At 40.4% G+C, this 22,817-nt stretch overlaps 1 protein-coding gene across 1 annotated transcript in view; it reads left to right on the top strand.

Moving 5' to 3' along the window:
- Nucleotides 1–22,817, top strand: part of ERN1 (endoplasmic reticulum to nucleus signaling 1) — a 71,776-nt gene that overhangs the window by 16,001 nt on the left and 32,958 nt on the right. The window contains exon 2 of the mRNA XM_084837401.1: nucleotides 11,863–11,983. Coding sequence (XP_084693527.1) covers nucleotides 11,863–11,983 — 121 coding nt within the window. The remainder of the gene's footprint in view (nucleotides 1–11,862; nucleotides 11,984–22,817) is intronic.

Raw genomic sequence — 22,817 nt, 5'->3', positions numbered from 1 at the left:
GAACAATGCCAGATAAACCCAGTTTGCAAGCTACAGTGGCAAATTGTGGGTTAATTAACCCCCCCCCCCAATTTGTTCCCATGTGACTGAATGGGCCAGTTTGCATGTCATGGGGGCAAATTGTGGGATTTGCGGGGATGCACATTACATGAAAACCACTTCCACCTTGCATAAACAACCTACAAACACCCCTAAACAACCCAGAGTGTCCAGGTTTGGATGTCACGCTAACAACCTATGAACGGAGCGTGGGTTTGCTGCTGTGATGTGTGAACTGACCTATTCGGTCATATAGGAATTTATTTTCTGCTGCCCCCTCCCCCTGCCCATGTAACAGGTATTGATTGACAGGTAATGGGTATTGTGTTACAGATTTTAGAAATAGGCCCCATTGAATTCAATGAAACTTACTTCCAGGTAAGTGAGTATACGATTGCAGCCTAAGTAATGCATTTTGGTCTATTGTTATGTTTCATTTGTTGCCTTTCCTTTAACTTTTTTTTTTGTAATTATGAATTTTTATTTTTGCTCTATATTGCAAGCTGCCCAGAGAGCTGTTCTTATCAGGTGACTTAAAAATAACCTAAATACACTTTTTTAAATACTTGGAATTACCATGACATGTAGATTTTCATTTTCTCTTCTGAAATAGTGATGGTTGTTTAACAATAGTGTTAACACAGTAGTGTTAAGCAACCACCACCTCTACATTTGCAGAAGATTTTGTCTGTTTTAGGCTTTCAGAGCCATCACTGTAATTGTAATTTGTCAAATTTGGTTTTGAATGCAGTCTTTAAATAGCACCTTGCCCACCCCTGGATTAAACAGTTCCCTACTTATCTTTACCACCACCACCACCACCAGACTGCCACTCAATCTGAAGCCACCCAAAGCTACTTCCTCTTCAAAAGAAGAACCAGGGAACTAAACATTGGGTGCTTTTATGGTGCCATTGTGCTTTCTCATTCACTGAAGCTTAAGGGGAGGGGTTAGATGATGACGTCTTCAGCTCATGGCCCTCCCATGTTTTCTTTCAGCGTCTTCCTTCTTTTCCTGTAATGCAGAAAATCCATTAAGAAGTAAAAGATGGAACAGCTGCCCAATGCCTTCTGTTTGCTACCACTATGAGCTCTCCATCTGGAAGCGCTTATAATATGGTTCCCTCCCTCAAACCCCAAATCACATGTTAATAGACCACAAAAGAGGAGGAAAAAAGATAGTGAATATGAAGCTCACCAAGTGGGTGCACACTACACAGATTATTTATGGCACTAAGGAAATGCTCCCAAATGATAGGGATATGTATGGAAATGTTGCTAGAAACACGGGTGGTAGCTCTGGGTTGGCTGTACCTCCTTTCCAGCTGGTTTTCCCCACCTTTGGATAGTAAAATATTTACTATTGAGAATACCCTGGGTGCAGTCAAAAGCTCTGCATCTGTAGTGCTCTGTGATAGGTAGCTTTCCTTCTCTTGGCATCAGCCTCCCTGTGCCCCAACAATAAGCCCCTTGATTATACCTCAGGAATTCTGGGGGAAAGCGACCATGTTATACTTGAGTTCTTGGTTCTAAGGGAAGCAAAAGCCGAGTGTAGTCAAACGCGTACCCTGGATTTTAGGAAAGCTGATTTTAATAAACTCAGAACAATGATCAGTAAGGTCCCATGGCAAGCAACTCTAACGAGAAAAGAAGTCCAAGATGGGTGGGAGCTTTTAAAAAAGGAAATTCTCAAGGCACAATTACAAACAATTCCAACAAAAAGAAAAAGTGGAAGACAACAGAAGAAGCCAACGTGGCTTCACAAGAAGCTTAGAGATGACCTGAAAACAAAAAAGGACACATATAGGAAGTGGAAAGAAGGCCAAGCAACAAAGGAAGAGTACAGGCAGGTAGCACAGAATTGCAGGGATGGCATCAGGAAGGCTAAAGCTGAGAACAAGCTGAGGTTAGCGAGGGATGCTAAAAGCAACAAAAAGGCTTTCTTCAGCTACGCGCATAGTAAAAGACAGAGGAAAGAAATGGTGGTTCAGCTAATAAATATGGATGGCAAAATGATAACAGATGACCAAGAAAAGGCAGAGGTACTCAATTCCTACTTTGGCTCAGTCTTCTCCCAAAAGAGGGTCTATGACCCCCCTGGCAAAGGCAAAGTACAGGCTGAAGGGGCAGGATTGCAGCTTGAGATCGATAGGCATATGGTCAAGGAACACCTAATTACTTTGAATGAGTTCAGATCTCCAGGGCCAGATGAACTGCATCCTAGAGTAATAAAGGAATTGGCATAAGAACTCTCAGAACCACTGTCTATTCTCTTTGAGAAATCATGGAGGATGGGTGAAGTGCCAGATGACTGGAGGAGGGCTAATGTTGTCCCTATCTTCAAAAAGGGCGAAAAGGAGGAACCTGGGAACTACAGACCAGTCAGTCTGACATCAGTCCCTGGGAAAATTCTGGAGCAGATGATAAAGCAATCCATCTGTAAGCACCTTGAAAACAATGCAGTGATTACTTGAAGCCAACATGGATTTGTCAAGAACAAATCCTGCCAGACGAATCTGATCTCATTTTTTGATCAAGTAACCTCCCTTGTGGACCGTGGGAATGCTGTAGACATCATATACCTCGACTTCAGCAAAGCTTTCGACAAAGTGCCCCATGATATCCTGATGAGCAAACTAGCTCAAAGTGGGCTAGATGAAACAGTGATCCGGTGGATCCACAGTTGGCTACAGAATCAGACTCAAAGAGTGCTTATCAATGGGATCTTCTCAAACTGGGGAGAGGTAACGAGCGGGGTACCGCAGGGCTCAGTCCTGGGCCCAGTGCTCTTCCACATTTTTATTAATGACTTGGAGGAGGAGGTGCAGGGAATGCTGATCACATTTGCAGATGACACAAAATTGGGCGGGATAGCTAATACTTTGGAAGACAGAAACAAAATTCAAAGTGATCTGGATAGACCGGAGCACTGGGCAGAAAACAACAGAATGACATTTAGTAGGGATAAATGCCAAGTTCTGCACCTAGGAAAAAGAAACCAAATGCACAGTTTCAAGATGGGGGATACGTGGCTCAACAACACTACAAGTGAGAAGGATCTTGGAACTGTTGTCGATCACAAGCTGAATATGAGCCCACAATGTGATGTGGCTGCAAAAAAGGCAAATGCTCTTTTGGGCTGCATTAATAGAAGCATAGCTTCCAAATCCCGGGAAGTACCAGTTGCCCTCTGCTCAGCACTGGTTAGGCCTCATCTGGAGTACTGTGTCCAGTTCTGGGCACCACACTTGAAGAAGGATGCAGACAAGCTGGAGAGGGTTCAGAGGAGGGCAACAAAGATGATCAGGGGCCTGGAAACAAAGCCCTATGAGGAGAGACTGAAAGAACTGGGCATGTTTAGCCTTGAGAAGAGAAGACTGAGGGGAGATATGATAGCGCTCTTCAAGTACTTGAAAGATTGTCCCAGAGAGGAAGGCCAGGATCTCTTCTTGCTCATCCCAGAATGCAGGACACGAAATAATGGGCTCAAGTGACTGGAAGCCAGATTCCAGCTGAACATCAGGAGAAACGTCCGGACAGTTGGAGCAATACGACAGTGGAACCAATTCCCTAGGGAGGTGGTGGGCTCTCTCACACTGGAGGCATTCAAGACGAGGCTGGACAGCCATCTGTCAGGGATGCTCTGACCTGGATTCCTGCACTGAGCAGGGGGTTGGACTCGATGACCTTGTAGGCCCCTTCCAACCCTACTATTCTATGATTCTATGATGGTCATGAGTCCTCTGGAACAGCACCCTACAAAGCATGAGAAGTAAAAGTTGACTGCTGTCACTACTCTGTGAATGCATGGGCCCCTGTAGACTTTTGCCAAGGATCGGAGGACCTTCATTTGCACGTTTCTTGGCCTTCTGTACTGCTTATGTCAAGAGGTGTGTGCTAGAAGACAAATCTTTGATGTGTTCTCTGCTGATAATGGAAGTTATGCTTCCTGTTATTGCTGGAATTATGTGAAAACCTTTCAGGTTCTCCTTTCTGCCCATAGATGTTGAAACTCCAAAATCAGTTGTGTAGCAACCAGAGATCAGTTTGAGTAATGCAGGGTCTTCTTGCACATGAATAGTTCTCCACCCCCACCCACCCTCTGCTCCTACCAGTTTTTACATTTTGAAGTTACTTCTTCAAAGCATGTAGGTAGCAAAAAAGATACTGGATGACAGTGTTTATGGAGATAAGGAGTAGTTTGAAAAAATGTTAACCTCTGTGTATAATTAGAAAGGAGAGGGTTCATTTTGAGACCTTTCCTAGGCAAAATTAGATTGCTTCAAAATTCCTGCAATGTAGTGTGCAGTTTAGAAATGTATGGGTAATGTCCACATAGATACAGATAATCTCCTGTTCAGATTTTGGGAATGCTCCTTTTTAGATCCTCTGTGCTTTCGGGCTGTGATAGTGGCTGGAAAATGGTAAAGTTTGAAGGACCAAATATGTACATTAGTTATATGCTGGTAACGCATTTTGCATATCATCTTTGTGAACATGGTAATTGTCTAATTATAAATGAGTGGATATTCTACACTTACTCTAAAGTATGTTGGTTATATAGCCTTATACATGGAAAAAACTTGAGTTATCCTTTAAAAAATATTGCATAGATATCAAGTCTTAGCATAGATATCAAGCTAAGATGATATCATGAATTTGTGTTTCTTTTTACTTGCCTTCCTGCTTCAATTTCCTTTAATGTTTTAGCCATACATTCTTCATCTGATCCTTCCTCTCTGCTCTCCCCACTTCACAATACTTTTATAATAAAAATATAGAGAGACAATTCCATTAATATTGCCTGGTCATCACGTGTTGTTTTTTTGCCGCTCACTGTAGTGCAAAGTAGCCCCACAGTTTAATTGTGTTGTTATTTCCAGAATTCCTAGGTCCATTAAACACAACAAATGTCCTTTATTTCACTCTTTATTTTGAAATTCTGATCCTGCATACTTAAGTATAGGCCGCTTTCTAATAAGATATGTTCTTCTGTCCCAGATGAATACATGTTGGTCACACTGAGCCTGCATGAATGACTTAAATGCAAATCCAGACTTTAGTGTAACTCATTGCTTTGGAAGATAATAACTTAAATGGAAATTATTTTGTTCATAGTTGGGATACGCAGTTGCCAATACAGAAGCCTAAAGGCCATTTATTTTACTTCTTTGTTTCTGTTTGTAGAGACAGTTCAGTGCTGATAGAATCTTGTGGTCCGTTTAGTTTTTAGGACCAAAAAATTAATGAAGCAAAACTATTCACATCCCTTAGTGTTTTAATAACTGAAAATAACTACAGCTGTGCCATATAACATCAGGAAGGACCATATAGATTGGTACTAGGAAGTAAGCAAAAGGCATATGTTGCATCACATGGAATCTCACTTTAAACTTTTAAAATTATATTTAGAAGATCATCCAGGATCAAAGAAAGAAACCCAGTGTTCTATCTGCTGAACAGGAGTGGTTGTAGATTATAAAAGAATACTAGATATTATCTCAAGGAGTGCCCAAGCTTTTTGAAGCCATGTTAGATGTTAATTGTAAGGTAGCTACACAGTAAACAAACACATTCCCTGCTATACATTGCAAATGATTAGAAATGGTGTTTGATTGTTGAACATAATGAAAGGGGGAAAGTTGCATTGGAACTCTGAGTAAATGTGTCAATTCCTTTTTTCTTCCTTTTTTTTTTAAAGCCCCAAAGTGGATACATTTATGTAATCAATATTTTCCAAATGTTATACAAGTTCCTTTAATATACTTTTGTAATCAAACAGGAGTTATATATCTTGAGGAGGAAATTCCTATTTTCTTAGTGATGTTGTACACATAGGAGACATTTTAGTGTATTAACAATTTTATTGACCAGCATTGGAATGGTTAAGCATTTGCTCAAACTCAAGGCTGATTCTTGGAAAATACATACTTCTGTTCTTCTGTTTCTGGCAGTAAATATTGCTGGCTAGCTCTCAGGTAGAGGCTCCTATCCAAAACAAATACCACTAGATAAGTGACATTTTCTTTTCATTGGTGAAGGGGTGAAATTGGTTTCATAGGAGTGAGAACTACCCATATGCTTTATTGCTTATTTACTGACAGTCCATACAAATGAGAAGGTTTTTTGTGATATTATAAATTGTCCAGTTAGTTTCAAAGTTACTATAGGTCAAGAGAGTGGAACTGTACTTCATTGAAGCCCAAAATGAGAGAGATCAATGTAAATATCATTGAAATGGGACACAGAAATGTTGGTTAGCCAAATTATATATATACTATGGGAAGTATTAAGAGCAGGTAACCCACTAGCTTCTAAACATGTATTTTAGATGTGACCTTGAAAGACAGATGAAACTGTACAAACAGAAATTAGTCTACTGTAGTAAACAGTTTACAGCCAGGATTTTTGCATCCTGTTTCTGACTTTCAACTCATGAGTGTTTTCGCTTGCTCATTTCATTTACAAGCTTGTAAAAATCCTGCTCATGTCTCCACCTGTGGAGTGACAAATACACTGGATTCATTAGCAAATGGTTTGGGAGATGACAACAACAAATTCCAGCAAAAGAGTTCAAATTGGTCAAAAATAGTTGTATTTTGCCAAAGAGGTGTAAGTGGCAAATTTCTTGGGGGGAAAAGCCCTCTCCTGTTTACACAGTACATTTTCCATTTGAAACAGGAAACTTTGAAAGAAGGATTATCTGGAGGAGTTGCCATTTTATATATCTTTGATAGCAAGATAAAACATGCGGATAAATTGACTTTGTGTGATCTATCAGTTGTCTCTCTGGTGCTGTCTGGTCGTATATTTCAGAATCTCCAATATGCCTGATATAAAAAATGTAATACAGGATTAATGCTTGGTTAAATGTTTAAACTTTAAACTGCAGTCTGCCAGATAAAAGCTGACCCAGTAAAATATGTCAGCTTAATAAACTATGTGTCAAATATCAATATGAAGATTGTATCCTAAACTAAAATCTACAATGTCCAGAAATTCCAGTGCCTTTGTTTTAGAAATACCAGATGTGGTTCAATTCTTATTGCACCATTCCTTCTCCCATATATTGGGTGTGTGTGTAAGATTTCCTAACTATTTGTCAGAAAAGGATGTATGAGAATTGCACAACTCTGCAAACAGTTAAATATTTATCTGTGTTCTTTTCTGTTGTCTCCCCTACCGTCAGATTTAGATGGTTAAGCTCACTGGAGCAGGGATCTTTTTGTTTTGCTTAAAAAGAAATGGCATGGTGCTATATCAGGGATGGGGAATCTGTAGTTCCAGGCAAGATCCAACCTGTGGAGGTTTGCCATCTAGTCCTTAGGATCAACACTTCTGTTTTAGAAGGTGCAGTCTTATGCACGCTTACTAAAGGGAAGCCCTATTCAACCCGATAACTTTTGTTGAACATTTAGATTTCATAATGAAATTTGTCACATACGTTCACTGAACAATTCTATATTTCCAGTACAAATCCCAGCTAGACCCCCACACACATTTTCAAAGTGTGGAGGAAAAACTAAAATACAATGCAATGTGATATTACCCTTTAAGCCTGAGACACTGGAATGAAACTTCATTCACCACCTTCACAATAACCGTCTATACCTTGGGAATGAACCCCATCTCAACCCCCACACGTGTTTTGAAGGGAGCTGGGGAGGATCTAAAACACAGCTTAATGTAATATCTGACTTAAAGATTAAGAGATCACACAGTATGGATGTTTAAGACAATTCTCCTTTTTAAGTTCCAAAAAGCAGGAAAGCCACCAAAAATAGTTGGACTGTAAGGTCCGAACACACCTCAGGCATCCATCCAGATCATGAGGGCTTGCTGTGATAATAGGCAGAAAATATGCCTTTCTGGTAAATGACATCTACAGACATTCAAACAGGAGGTTCATACTAGTCAAGGGGAAAATATGGGAGCAGCATCATACCTGGGTTTTTTGACAGCCTAAATAAACAGCAGCAGAAATGTCGCTATGAGCTCTTAGAAAAACTAGGCAAGTTCAAAGGGGGTACAATTATTCTAGGACAGCCTTGTTCACCAGATGTGTTGGACTGGAACTCCCATCCCCATTCAGTCTTCCCCAGTACATCTGGAGGGCACCAGCTTAGGGAAGGCTTTTCTAAGAGGAGGCTTAATAAAACTCTGAATGCTGCTCTTGACAGGACCTCCCAGTTAATTTGTTTATCCAACTCCAATAATCTCATAGCAGACTCATGCATGAGTTAATAGATGTCTGCAAAGAATGCAATCCAAAAGCCAAAGAATACTCATTCTGTTCCTCAAGCCACACATCTTATTCAAAAACTGAATATATTTTCATCTCTCAAACTCTACTATGCACTTTAAAAAATGATATTGCTAGCATCTTCATTCCAGATCATGCCCCAGTTTCAGATTTGTTGGTTTTGGGGAAACCTCAAGCCTGCAACCTGACATTATTTATTTCTCTATTTTATTTGATTTGTATCTCACCTTTCCACCAAGAAAATGAAGCTCAAGGCAGCTAATAATCATAACAAGTAAACAAAAAGTTACAATACAAACTTGGTTAAAACAATAATAAATACATTAAAACACAGTTAAAATTAATTAAAAATCAAAATAGTAATCAAAAAGAGAGAGTATAGTATTGTATAATAATAAAACTTAAAATAAATCTTCAACAGTCAATAATATTTTTATACTAGACATTTTGTCTATTTTAAAATATAAAATAGAATAAGATACATAAAGAGAAAGAGAGAAAAAATATAATAAAAAAGAATACATAAAGGTAAACAAATATATATTAACTGTTTACCTTTATGTATTCTTTTTTATTTTATTTTTTCTCTCTTTCTCTTTATGTATCTTATTCTATTTTATATTTTAAAATAGACAAAATGTCTAGTATGAAAATATTATTGACTGTTGAAGATTTATTTTAAGTTTTATTATTATACAATATACTCTCTCTTTTTGATTACTATTATTATTATTATTATTATTATTACTACTACTACTACTACTAATATTCAGGCTTTGGGGAATGAAGTGTAGAACTGTTGTGTTGATATAAAAGATTGTTTTACTAAATTGTAAGATTGTATAATAGATATAGTTTTTTAAAATAGAATACCATTGGAGGCTGGGAGATGCTGGAGTTTATTTTTCTTTTTTCTTTTTTCCTTTCTTTCTTCTCCTTCTGTTAATATGGTGTCCTAACTAAAATATTGTATGGATGAGAATTGAAGTACTAAGTAGGTTGTTGGTAATTCCGGTAGTGTTTATAAAGATAAAATAAATAAAAATATATTCAAAAAAGAAGTTAAAAACACACCAATAACAATTAATCCAGTTATTGTGGATTAAATGTGAACATATGCAGTTGTTGAACTAGACAGTAATTGAAATAGCAATTAAATCAGCTATTGACATTAAAATACAGGAAAGCCCTTGGAGTATATGGCTTTATGTGGAAATCTTACTTTGGAGATACCTTAACCCCATACTGAGTCAGCTTTTCAATGACTGAATGGAACGTGGGATGGTTCCAAAGACAGGGAAGAAGGCTAGTAGTTATATTTAAACCAGGTAAGGGCCCATCCTTCCTGGAAACATACATCGCCGTTGCTTTACTGAAACAGGATGCCAAATTGTTGACGGTAATCCTGGCTACGAGAATGCATTAATTTATCATAGAATATATTTCAGACGACAAGTTGGGCTTTAAGCCTAACAGGCAGCTAGAGGCCTCTGTTAAGTATGTTCTCAATGTCATTTACCATGGCAACAGCGGTACAGCACCTCTCTGCTGTCACTACATGCATTCAATGCTTTTGATAGAATGGAGTGGCAATTTTTACTCACGTTATTACATAAATTATATTTGGGAGACAAATTTATGAATGACATTAATCAATTATACCCAGTATCATAAGCCAAGGCCCACCCAAACAAATTGGACACTGCCCCAATACCTCTATATAGGGGTACAAAGCAGGGCTGTCCACCATCTACTTTGCTGTTTGCTGTTGCCATTGAGACTTTGACAGATCAACTACAGACTAATATAAAAATCAAAGGAGTCAAGATAGCAAGTCACTTCTTGTCTAACCAGAAAGAAGCCACTCCAGAGCATAGGAACAGGTGGTAGCAAAACATACTGGAAAATTACCAAAGGGATTCATGATACAAAGATGGCAATGTTTGGCAAAGATGCCAGTGTTTGGCAAACTGTACTGGCTGAAAGATTTAACATGTCAAAGCAGACTGTTCGGAGGAATAACACAAGACATGTTCATTGTAACATGATTCACATTTATTATACTTGCATCTTCAAATCTTAGCCCTCCACCTTCTCACTTCAAATTCTGTTCTGATGCTCTCCCATGACTAGCTTGACAATAAATGTAACTTTTATTAATATGCTTGTATTCTCCCTGTAACATTCCGTTCGCATATGAAACTCCGCGCTTTGTATTTCTGTCCTCTGGATAACTTTATCGTTGTTTATTGGTTACTTCTTATTTTGTAACAGCTATATGCTATTTGAAACTTGAATATTTTTTTATGTGTGTGCGTGTGTGTGTGTGTGTATATATATATATAATTAAGAAAAGGGGGTCGGGAGAACAGAAATGCAATGTGCCATAGTTTATTGTGTTGACATTCTAGTCCGTCCTCAAACAAATCCTGTTCTAGTGGCATAGAAGATTAGGACAGCCAGACTGTCAGTCCTTACAGGTACTCTAATCATTCTGAGAGGTGCAACTGGTTTCATGTTGCCTGCAATAGTAACTTGATTTTTAAATATACTTCTGAAACTTCTCAGACATGACAGGTGGCTAAGCAATAAAGCACAGTTACTAAACAGTTGTTTTAAAGATTACTAAAAAACCTCATAGCAAAATGCACATTGTCAGGGTTTTGCTTTACATTTATGTTTTTCTAGTGAATTTGGTAGAGGAGTTTATCTGTATATATCCATAGGACACTACAAGAAAACCACAATAAAGCAAAACAAGAGAAACAAGTTAGGCTAGACACTTATTCTTCACTGTAATAGAAAACTTCCCATTTTTCTATTACAGTGAAGAATAAGCGTCATACCTTATTCCAGGTTTTTCTTGTGGAATATAGGCAGTAGAAATTCAGTGGCAGCTCCTGCTTCTTGGTTTCAGGCCTTTGTAGCAGGAGGGGCAGCATTTGAAGGCAAACCAGATGTATATCCTCACTATTGGGCCTTGTGGTTCACTCTGTTCCTTGCTGTGCAACGGACTGCTTTGTTCCTAATGTACATGGTATCCATGCGAGCCTCTTTCCCATCCTTTTTTCTTGGAGAGAAGTGGAAGAAGCTCATGGTGCCTATTCAGCAATCCCACAATATGCTGCACAGACTGAATGGGTTGTATCCAGTGTTAGTCCTAGATCCATGGAAATGAACGGGACTTATATTAGACGAATGTTGGATATAACCCACTAATGTTGGGCAGCATGACAAGTGCGTTCTTCTCTTCTTTAAACTGGGCCTCTAAAGTGGCCAAACAGGGTCTTCTTTGACACAAGGCACACATATGGTAGCAGCAGTAGGAGAGATGGTTAAGATCAGGCCTAGGGAACCCCACGGGAGTCAAGGGACTGATGAAAGTCCTGGTCAGCTGTCGAAGTTTCTTTGTGTTATCTAGACAATCCATCTTGTAGGGGAGGCAAACTGTTAATTACATGGACCATGGGAAAGTTACACGTCTTTCCTGTCCTACAATTCTTAACTTTCCTTAGTTAACAAATAAAGCAAATGTATGATTTCATTGGTTTTCTTTTTCAGAGCTGTGGAAATGCCAGTTCAGTGACTCTGCCAGAAACATTGTTGTTTGTTTCAACTCTTGATGGGAGTTTACATGCTGTTAGCAAGAGGACAGGGTCAATTAAGTGGACTTTAAAAGAAGGTGAGTATGAGAGATGTCATCCTCTCTTCACTAGACTCTGATAACTGCAAAGTCAACATAATCTTGGGAACAGTTTCAAATACTAGTAAATCTGGCCACGTTCTGAACAGTCTGACCCCTACACATGTTTATTTGGATATAAGTCTTACTGATTTCACTTGGGTTTACCTCCAAGTAAGTGTTCACAGAGTTGCAGCCTAACAGCATAATATGTGTGTCTACTCAGAAGTAAGTCCTATTCAGTTCAGTGGGACTTACCCCCAGGTAAGTGCATTTATGATTGCAGTCCAAGTTTATATTCTTTTCAGGGCATCTTATCTGCAGGAATCATAGTAATCAGTGGGCAGAATGCAATGCTGCCCATCTGCTAGCGGAGCTGGCCACCGATTCTGGTCCACACACAGCCAGCCCCACCAAGTCCAGTCCACAAGGGGCCCCTACCACTTGCAGAACGACAATGTAGCACTTCCAGAGGCAAGCTACAAAATGAGTGAAACACTCATTTCTGGAAGGGGACAGGTCGGCGGAGCTCCAACCTGCCCTCCTTTAGAAACCAGCATTTCTGCTCATCTCAGCTTGCCTCTGGAAGCGCTACATCACTGTTCTGCAAGTGATAAGGGCCTGTTCCAACTGGAATTAGCAGGGCTGGCGCACAAGGGCAGCGTTAGATCTCTGTTTTTAAATATCTACCTTTAACTTTTAATTTTTCAAAACATTGAGCCAGGTGTTATCATTGTGGATGTAACTTCTAAGGCAGACATGGGCAGAAGGTAGGTCATGATTTACTGGTAGTTATCTGAATGATTTTCAGTTGATCAGCAAGGGTTCTGACTACCAGTTGTCTAACAAGAGCAACAACTAAGGATGCAAGCCTATGCATGTTTGGACAGAAAAAAGTCCTACAGCTCCCAGCATCCTTCAGTCAGCGTGCTTGGGGGAAAACCAGGAATGGATTTTTGTGTGAAAGGACTTGTGAGCATGGTTCTGGTAATGATCACAAATTCCTAGGCTGAACATGTGTTCAGAGGCACCCTGTTCCTTAATTTTTAGCCTATGTCTGCCTACTTGAGCTACAGTTTTGTACCTGGCTGTGGTTGGTAGGTCTCAAGGTTTAATAAAAAAATAACGATCCTGGAAGCCTGAAGTCTTTCCACCCCCTCTAAGATATTAAATGTGTATGCCAGTGGAAAGTTACATAATTCTTCTTCATGGTCTCTATGCATCATACATAGGGCTCTGTGCCTATATGTGTGAATACATAGATGACCACTCAAAGAACTACAGTTACAGGCAGCAATTTGACTTTCTTCTTCATCGTCTCTATGCATCACACATATAGGCACAGAACCCATATGTGCGAATACGTAGCTGACCACTTGAAGAACTACAAGGTGGCAACCTGTCTTTACCTTGTAATAAAATTAGCCTCCATGTTTGTCCTGTTTAGGATTTGTGAAGTCCTATCACCAGAAACTTACAATAAAGGCACATCCAGGTCGCTCCAGTTTCAGAACCTGGGTGACCTGTTCTGGGGCTTCTGATTTATGCTGTCTTGATGTGCTGGTGTGCTACTTTTCGACTGTGCTGCTACTTGCCAGTCTGTATGGCTGCTGATAAAGTGCATTCTCTGTTCCCAGAGTAGTTGCTACTATTTCCCAACCAGGAGTGTGGGAAGCTGTCATCTGGATGTACTGCTTATCTAAGAAGTTGTTTTTTTTTTAATTGTAATGGGTAAGAAAGCTTTCATTTGATTAATTTGAGGAACTTAAATCAACTATTTCTGATACGTTACAGGTGGGCTCTACAAAATGGAGAACACATATTTTACCATGCAGGTTTTGATGAACTACTTGTGTAATTATAAAGAATGTGTAATGATTATGGAGAAGCTCCAGACCTCTCAAAAACATTGGCTGCTCTGTAAGGCAGCCTTCCCCAACCTGGTGTCCTCCAAATGTTTTGGCCTTCAACTCCCAGAATTCCTGACCAGTGGTCATGCTGACTGGGGCTGATGGGACTTGATGTCCAAAACGTCTGGAGGGCACCAGGTTGGGGAAGGCTGCTTTAATGTAGATGGAATTTGCTCTGGAGTGGACTCATATTTGTTCAATCTGCAGCTGGTTTGGGCTATTTTAAAGCACACTTCAGTTTTATTTTATGGTGAAAAATATTTCAACCCAAAAGAACATGGTTAGAGTTTGGCTGTTGATGCTTGATACATGAAAGGCATGTGTGTGATTTTGTCGTACTTTGTCATGCTTCTGAATAATGGGCGGTATCCAGCGCGGTGCTGTACCCCTGCTGATTCTGTTACACCCCCGCTGATTCAGTTCTGCAAGCGGCCCCTCCCACTGATTCTGTTGAGCAAGTGGGACCCTATCAAGTTCAATTTCACTCATTTTTCCAAAGTTAAGTTCATTCTGTCCCATTTCCTCATTTGTATGCATCACGCATTTATTGCAGGCATTTAGTGCAGATTTCCCCTAAGATAACATGGTTTTGTGCACACTTTCCTGTAATACATACATTTTTGTATGCACTTTTTGACATGTGAACTTTGATCGCAAACTTCGGGGGAAGTGTGGATATCAACATTTAATTGTGTTCTGGTTCGTGTACAGGTTTCGGTTGTGTAATTGTTTGCATAAACATTTCTCCTCTGTCCCTAGTACAAGGATAGTAACGCCATTTTTCCTCTGGCATTTTCAGCCTTTTAAACAGCCTGATCCTATGTTCTGCTGTGGAGCTGCAGCTATGCATAGGATCTGGCACTATACCTTCAGTATCAGCACATGGGGGTCACTTGCAAGAAGAGGAAGGGGTCTCCTTCTTTCAACTCCCAACAAATGCTCTGAAGGAATAATCATCAGGCCCCCTTCACACACGCACATGGACAACCATACACCAGGTTGCATGGAAGGTGCATCTTCATGGTGGTATCCCATGCGGGTGTGTTGTATGTGTGAATTTCTCAACAGTATGGCCAGTGCTGATTATGTGGATCTTTCCCAGATGGGAGGGAGGGAGGATGGGTACCGATTGTACTCATTTCTGCTCACATGGTTGTGATGTTGTCGCGTACATATTGGATTCTCTTAGGAGAGCACAGCTCACAGGCAGCTTGGTGAATGTGTGAAGGTGAATGTGTGAATGGGGATCTCAGCTCAAGTCTGTACAAAGTCTTAGCATGCTTCTAAACAAAGCTTTTATCCTGTGACCACCCTGGCTCAAACACTAAACTTTATAGGGGATCCAGACAACGTTGTCTTCCATTTGTAGCCCTGCCATGTTTTCCCACTGCTTCATAATCTTATCAGGGAAAAAACCATTTAGGAGGAGAAGTGCACAATGCCTTTTGATTGATAGAACTACAATCCATTCATCTTTAAGCAGCCTTAGGGCGCAATCCTATGGGGACAGGCGGCCGCCTCTAAACTTGGAGGCAACCACCTATCCAATGTAGGGCAGGAGAAGCACGGAGGGGATTATTCCCTCTGCGCTTCTCCTGCCCTATATTTGTGGCTAGACAGCGGATTTCAGCTGTCTAGCCATGGGAAGGCAGAGCAGGGGAGGAGGCTGCTGGACAACACATAGGATGTGTTGTACCGGCATTTCCGCCTTCCCCACCCTGCAACGCCCTGTTTTGGCCGCTCCGCACTCCTCTTCCAAGCGCGGAGCATGGGGCCATTCCATGCTGCCTGCTGGGCAGTGTGGAAGTGCGGGAAGTTTAGTTCCTGGAAAACCACATATCCTCTGGCCATCTAGCCACTGACTACCGGCCATAGGATTGCTCCCCACATCTACTAGCAAAGCCTATTTATTAACTGCTGCTATCAGTCCCCTATATAAATAATCCAAGCCAGAGATATGTTGGGCTGAATGTTCCAGACATTTACCAATTGTATAACTCAGGCAAACTCTTCAGTTTTGAAGCCCAAATTAATAGTAATCTATGCTCCTATTGTTCTAGAGATATTTCTCCTGGAAATATTTTAATTAGTTTGAAAATATAATATTACAGTTTTTACTTGTTCATTGAAATACCATAAATATTTGCAAATTGAGTATAGCTTGCACAGCTGATTTTTACTCTTGTGCATTGACAAACAGTAAGAGACAAAAGATTCCTCTGAAGAAGGCTGTTGAACTTGTAGCTAGCAGTGATATGGAAAGCATTCCAATTACTTAAATTACTGCCCTTAGTTTTAAAGCAAATGTATTGCAAAATCACATTGGTACATTAGAACAGTCAGACTGGATAAACCAGTTCTATAGAAAGCTTTCTTGCATTTGCAGTGTTCATCTGGATCCTTATCTGTATGCACTCTACTCAATCAGTGTATTGTAAGGTACTTAATACCCATTGGTATGGTTCCATATAAATAAAAAAACACAGTTCTCTATGCTAAAAAGAACATTAAGAGCCAGTAACATTAGGGCTGCTTTTAAAAGCATTTCTGTGTTCTGGCTTGATGTTATACAATCTCTTGAGTCAGGACACTGTGGGAACTGATCTTGATAATTACACTTTCCAATGCGGAAGTGTAATAATTTTTGACAGTAACCAATCAAAGGATGTCACACCTGTATTTGGTCAGAAGTGGCTAACCAGTTTTCATTCTGTTTCCTAGCTAGTTTTAAATACCAAGCGCTAATGGGGATAACTTTTGAAGAACTGCATTAAAGCTTATTTAGGGTGCCATCCTATGCATGTTTAAACAGAAAAAGTCCTACAACTCCCAGCATTCCCCAGCCAGCCATGACATACACATCCAGTTCTGTATCTCAGTCATAGAGACATTAATTATTTGTTACATTTATATCCCGTCTTTTTTCCTCCTTAAGGAACCCAAGGCGGCATACATAGTCCTCCTTCTCCTCTATTTTATCCTCACAACAACAACCCTGTGAGGTGGGTTGGGCTGAGAGTCTGTGACTGGCAGTGGCCCAAAGTCACCCACTGAGCTTCCATGGCTGAGTGAGAACTAGAACCTGGATCTCCCAACTCCCAGTCCAACGCTCTAGCCACTACACCACACTGGCTCTCCAGACATGATTCATATCCCAACAATCTGTTTCTTAGAAAGAGGCAAATAGAATATTGCTTAAAATAATTAGACAAAATCCTCCATTCTAATACAATCAATACTGAAAAAGAATCCACACTTCCACGTCATCTCTGTTAATCTTATGTGTTAACGCTGTAGTCAGGAACTGTTACCAAAGAAGCATAAGTAAAGAAATCTCATTAAAGCCTTTGTAAGGAGGAATAGCTACATGCCATGTTACAGATGGAAAAGATTATTAACAATATCATTGTCTGCATCTCCTCACTTTTTCCAGATGAGGCTTCTATCCTGCAATCATCCTGCCTCAAATGCAGAATTTTACAAGGGGTCTAGATGATGACGTCTTTTATTTGTAACCTTCTTGTGTTTTCCCACTACTTCTTCCACCATTTTTCTTACTGCAAGAAATCTATTAAGGAGAGAAAGACAGAATAACTCCACAGTGCCTTTTGTTTAGTAGTACTAGGAGCCCTCCATCTGGAAACACACATTTAGGACAGGAAAAATGTCCTTCATCAGAATAGCTCCCATTTTGGAATCTCTTCCAAAATGGCTTGCATTATTGATATAAAAATATTTCCCACATCTTTTGGTTGAAAAGAAAAACGTATTGATCAATGATAGATCTTACTTCCACTAGAAGGCTTGTTTATATGCAATCCAAAATTGGGAGTTTTAGTTAAACAATATTTTTCATATGACTTCACAAGTTGTGATATAGATAAGATAGATAGATCTTGCTATGCCTATTTTTAAATAGGCTGCAACCAGATTCTGTGAGTGCCTTCTGCTTCCACAGTTCTACTCTAATTAGAAATGTTAAGGGAGCAATCCTACTGGGATAGGCGGCCGCCTCTGAACTTGGAGGCGATCGCCTATCCAATGCAGGACAGGAGAAGCGTGGAGGGGATTGTCCCCTCCACGCTTCAGCCGCCCTGCATTTGCGGCTAGACAGCCGATTTCGGCTGTCTAGCCGCGGGAAGGCAGAGTGGGGGAAGCGGCTGCTGGACAACACGTTGGATGTGTCGTACTGGCATTTCCACCTTCCCCGCCCCATAACGCCCGCAGAACTGCATTGTTTTCACTGCCTCGCGTGCCTCTTCTAAGCACAGCGCTCGGGGCTGTTCCGTGCTGCCTATGAGGCAGCGCGAGGGGGGGGGGAGGTCGGTTCTCAGGGAACTGACCTTGGAGCACGGAATCCTATCCTATGGCCGTCTAGCCGCTGACTAGCAGCCATAGGACTGCACTCTAAGTGACCCTGGAATATTACTAAACTATACTCTTCAGATAACAGCTTAGGGCAGGGGTGGGCAATTTGTGGCCCTTCAGACATTTTAGCCTACAACTCCCATCATCCCTCACCATGCTGGTTAAGGCTGATGGGAGTTGTAGGGCAAAATACCAGGAAGTCCTCAAGTTGGCTTATGGGTACAGAATTAAAGTATCTTCGTTAAGTGTTTTTCCTCAGGTGCCACAAATGTGAAAACTTTACTTTCCTAAACCGTCAAATTTAAATCCTCCACTCTGCATTATAAACAAAGGGAGCAAATTAGCGACGTGACTACAAAGCAGACTGATAAAGGAACACCTGCAAGAAGCAGATGAAAAGGAGAAGTGGAAGATTGAGAAGCAGTAACTGAAACAGTTGCTGTGAAGCACTGGAGAGGGAGGGGAGCAAACACCAAGACAGGGACACACAAAGCTTGGAGGAAAAATAAGTTCCAACATTAATACAATACTGTACATGCATCAAAACACTTGGCTGAAGAACATCCAGGGACTGCCTGTAATGGTTACTGTGACCCAGCAGTTGGGTTTCAAATGGGAAGGGCTGAGGCTGGATTGCACAGGAGATGGAACATTTGGCATGCCCTAATATTCCCCCTTGGGTGTGCCTTCCCATCTAGATAAAGATCCATTTGAGGATTCATGCATCGTCTTTAATCTTTTAAGGAAGGTTGTCCAAGGGATGCCAGTACACCAAACTGTCTCTCTTGATCTGTTTAGAGTCCCTGCCTGCTAAATGCAAGTTGCAACGGCAGAGAAAAGAATTGTACCACCAATGCCATGCAAATTGCCACAGGACTGCTATGAGAAAGGCAAAATCTCCAGAAACCTAAGGCAAGTTGAGGCATCTGTAAAGTTCCTTCCACCTCATAATAAATCAAAGGGAGAAATAAATACTTCAGTTAATAAAGCTTCTTGAGAATGCCCCTTCTGTCTCTATAAAACAACACCCAACATTCTATTCCATCATTCTAACATTATGTCACACTCTAGTGTGACCAAGAATCTGGGATGGGAATATGTGGATAGAAGCAGGCTTGATTTTTAATGGTTGCTGTTACCAAGGACAAGGAACAGAATCAGTCCTGATGCCTTTCCACTAAAATGTACTCTTCTTATGTTCTTTTATTCTTCGTATATAATGTTAATCTGGTTGCAATGTCTGTTAATGAAGTGAATTGCAGGGAAGATGGCAAAGGAAATGGGTTTGGGTTTTGGGATGAGAAAACTTTGCTTTTGTCACCTAATGTTTATCTCTAGAATCATGAGGGCTGAAATGCAATTTTATTTAATGGAAATGGATATTCTCCTGGATTTTAACAAAGCCAGGGTTGGTGTGGGAAGTAAAATGCCCCTGCTGGTTGTGGTCCTTACTTCACAGCATTCACATAACTTTGTCTTAGTTATTAACAAACTTGAAACAGATTTACAGAATTACGCTCTTAACCTTTTGACACGATCTACAGTGGTAGAAAGCAGTTAAAGCTTTCCCCCAGGTATTCCTTGAAAAACCTGAAATGCAGCAGTAGTTCAAGAAAATGCAGTCTACTCTCTGACCTCGAGAATAAGAAACTGTAAAAGGGAGCATGCAGGTAAAGCTTTTTGGGTACAATATGACTGTTATTGACCTATTAAAAAAATACTGTCAAACAAGTTTTGGTGTGTCTACGTGACTCTGACAACTTGGGTTTTCCCTTGCTTAGTGAGACTCCTGTGGCTGCTTTAGGCAAGATGCAAAACCACAACAATAAAACTAGTTTGCCAGAGACGTGGTGGTAGCTGCAGCCTTCACTGTGTGTTGGCCCCCATTTTCAAATGACATAGTTCCACTGGGAATCCACTGTACTGCAACCACAAATGTCAACATCACGTCGTTCAAATGTTGGGTCAGTAAAATCTACCCTAAATTTTGCTAAAATATTGATAAGTAGTTATTAGAGAAAGGAGTCAGATTCAAGCTTCCTGCACCAAGCAGGGGGTTGGACTCGATGGTCTTGTAGGCCCCTTCCAACCCTATGATTCTATCTATCTATCTATCTATCTATCTATCTATCTATCTATCTATCTCGACACAAACCTTGCTCAGAGCAATATTATACTGTTACAGCTTTGTGTTATGTATCATATTAAATGGAAACAACAGTATTCATCTATCCTCCATTGTCTACAGTTTCTTGAGTGCTTAATTAAAAGTTTCTGACACACACACACGTGCGTGCGCACATGTTGGTTTAGACAAGGCCAACAAGGTGGCTAATACAGAGCAGGCCTGTAGCATGCCTTGAGCTGGGATTCATAACATTTCAAGCAGAGTGGTGCTTTAAGTACAGAACTCTAGGGTCTTGGGGATCTGTGTTGATGAAACAGCAAAATGATCCTATTAATGTTTGGCAGGAATTGGTTACACAGATTTTTCTCCACGAGGCAATATATTTGCCTGTTTATCATATGTCTGCTCTCTAATAGGGAGCGGACATGTAATGGAGAGTGGCCATAGCTCAGCAACAGAGAACATGCTTTTCATGGAGAAGGTTCAATACCTGACATCTCCACAGAAAAGGGTCTTAGGTAGATGGGTTGGGGGAAAAATGGTTCCCAAGCCCTTGGAGAGTCACTGCCTATCAGAATAGACAATGCTCTGGTAGACGGATCGTTGGTCTGACTGAGTATAAGACAGGTTAATAGAGAACGTTTAAGGCTGCAGTCTTGTGCACTTCTTTGTAAGCATACCTAGAATTGGGCTACGTGTTCAGTTCCTGTTTCTGTCCTTTGCCTCATCTCCAGTGTTTGTCTGATAAAGAAAATCCAATCACTGAAATGTAGAGATCTTGTGTCACACACACATCACCATATGAGCCATACTCAGCAGTGATAACCCACGCATTCCCAGTTAAAGCATTTGTTTTCTGGACTGGAATGGGAATAAATTTTGCATCAGTCATTACTTGGGTTGTACAGAGTAGTCAGACAGTGAGGGAGACATTTGTTTGATTTTTCTTTATCTGTTCTGGTGCTCATCCCAAAACCGAATGGATGAAAATGTTGATTGTCAGTGTCCCTGCAGGCAGTGATATAGGAAATTCAGTGTTCAGAATTCTGATGGATTACATCCAACATCACACAAGCAGACTTCTGCTTGAACAACAGGATGTCCTCATCTTCTCCTCCCCCTGCACCTCTAAAATCTGCTCTGGAGGGTTCCCCAACCCTCCAGAGCAGATTTTGGGGGAACTACAGGGGTGAGGGGAAAAGTATTCTACCAGCGTTTTCAGTTTCCATTTTGCTGACAAGTGGCCACCATTGGATCCAACCCTCTGAGAAAGACTGAAAGTAAACCAGCAAGCATCATAAAGCCATTATAGAAATCTATGATGCACCTCTATTCAGTAGTATTGGTTACTCTGTTTAAAACTAAAATATGTCGGAACTAATGAAAGTACAGAAAATATTGACTAAAATGATCAAAGGGAGTTAGTTGAGTATCTTCTATACAAAAATGACTTCAAGTTTTGGGGACTTTTATTTTATAACCTAGTCATCTTTTTTTCTAGAGAACATAATCAGAGGGTTATAAAATTATAATAAGTGTGGTATGGAGAGAGCAGATAGAGAAATATCTCTCTCTCTCTCTCAACTCTAAACTTATCCACTGAAATTGATTATCAGTAGATTCAGAACTTCTGCACGCAGCACGCAACTTATGTATCAAATTTATTACCTTAAGACGTAGTGGTGGTTTTGACAAATTCAACTGAAGAAATCTTAGCTATTTTTGTAAAAACAACACATACCCAAAAATAGAACCTGCTTCACAAGAGGGATAATGTAGAGGATGGTTCATCATATTCATGTCCGGCTTGTGAGCTTCCCAGTGGCATTTGGCTGTCGATGGTTAGAGACAAGAGTGCTGCACTGAATAGATGTTTTGATCTGGTACAGCAGGGCCTTTCTAAACTTAAAAAAAAAAAAAATTCCGCAGTCATAAAGACAAAGAAGTCTGCCACAATCAAGCAGGCTTTAGCTATGAAGCTTCATAAGGACATGTTTAAAATACAATGCTGTAATTTAAAATATTCACCCTAACGCAGATCTCAAGGTGAATTGTGATCCTTTCAAGAAAGTAAACTCCCAGAGTGCCCACCATGGCTGAGACGCTTACTATTGGCATTACTCAAATTTGGTTTTGAGCAATCTTTCTAATCTGGACAGATTTTTCTTTCTAGATGAGAAGTTTCAGTCCCAAATCAGTTCACCATGACAACTTGCAAAGTTAATTGGTTACTTCACTTGCCTTGAGCAGTGCCTTTAGCACATTAATTAAACTCTCACCTAACAAAGGCACCACCTATTTTCTTCTTCTTTTAGGCACTTGGTAACCAGCCATTATGTGCTCTCCCCTTGCTTATTAAAAAAAAACCCAGTTGACTGTAAACAAACACTTTATACCATGGTTCTTCTATCCAAGGCTCCGTAATCCT

This window comes from Heloderma suspectum, chromosome 2 (assembly GCF_057233095.1).
Source record: "Heloderma suspectum isolate Gila_16-S chromosome 2, 16-S_ref, whole genome shotgun sequence".
Taxonomy (NCBI): Eukaryota; Metazoa; Chordata; class Lepidosauria; order Squamata; family Helodermatidae; genus Heloderma; species Heloderma suspectum.
This window is presented reverse-complemented; position numbering and strand designations above follow the sequence as displayed.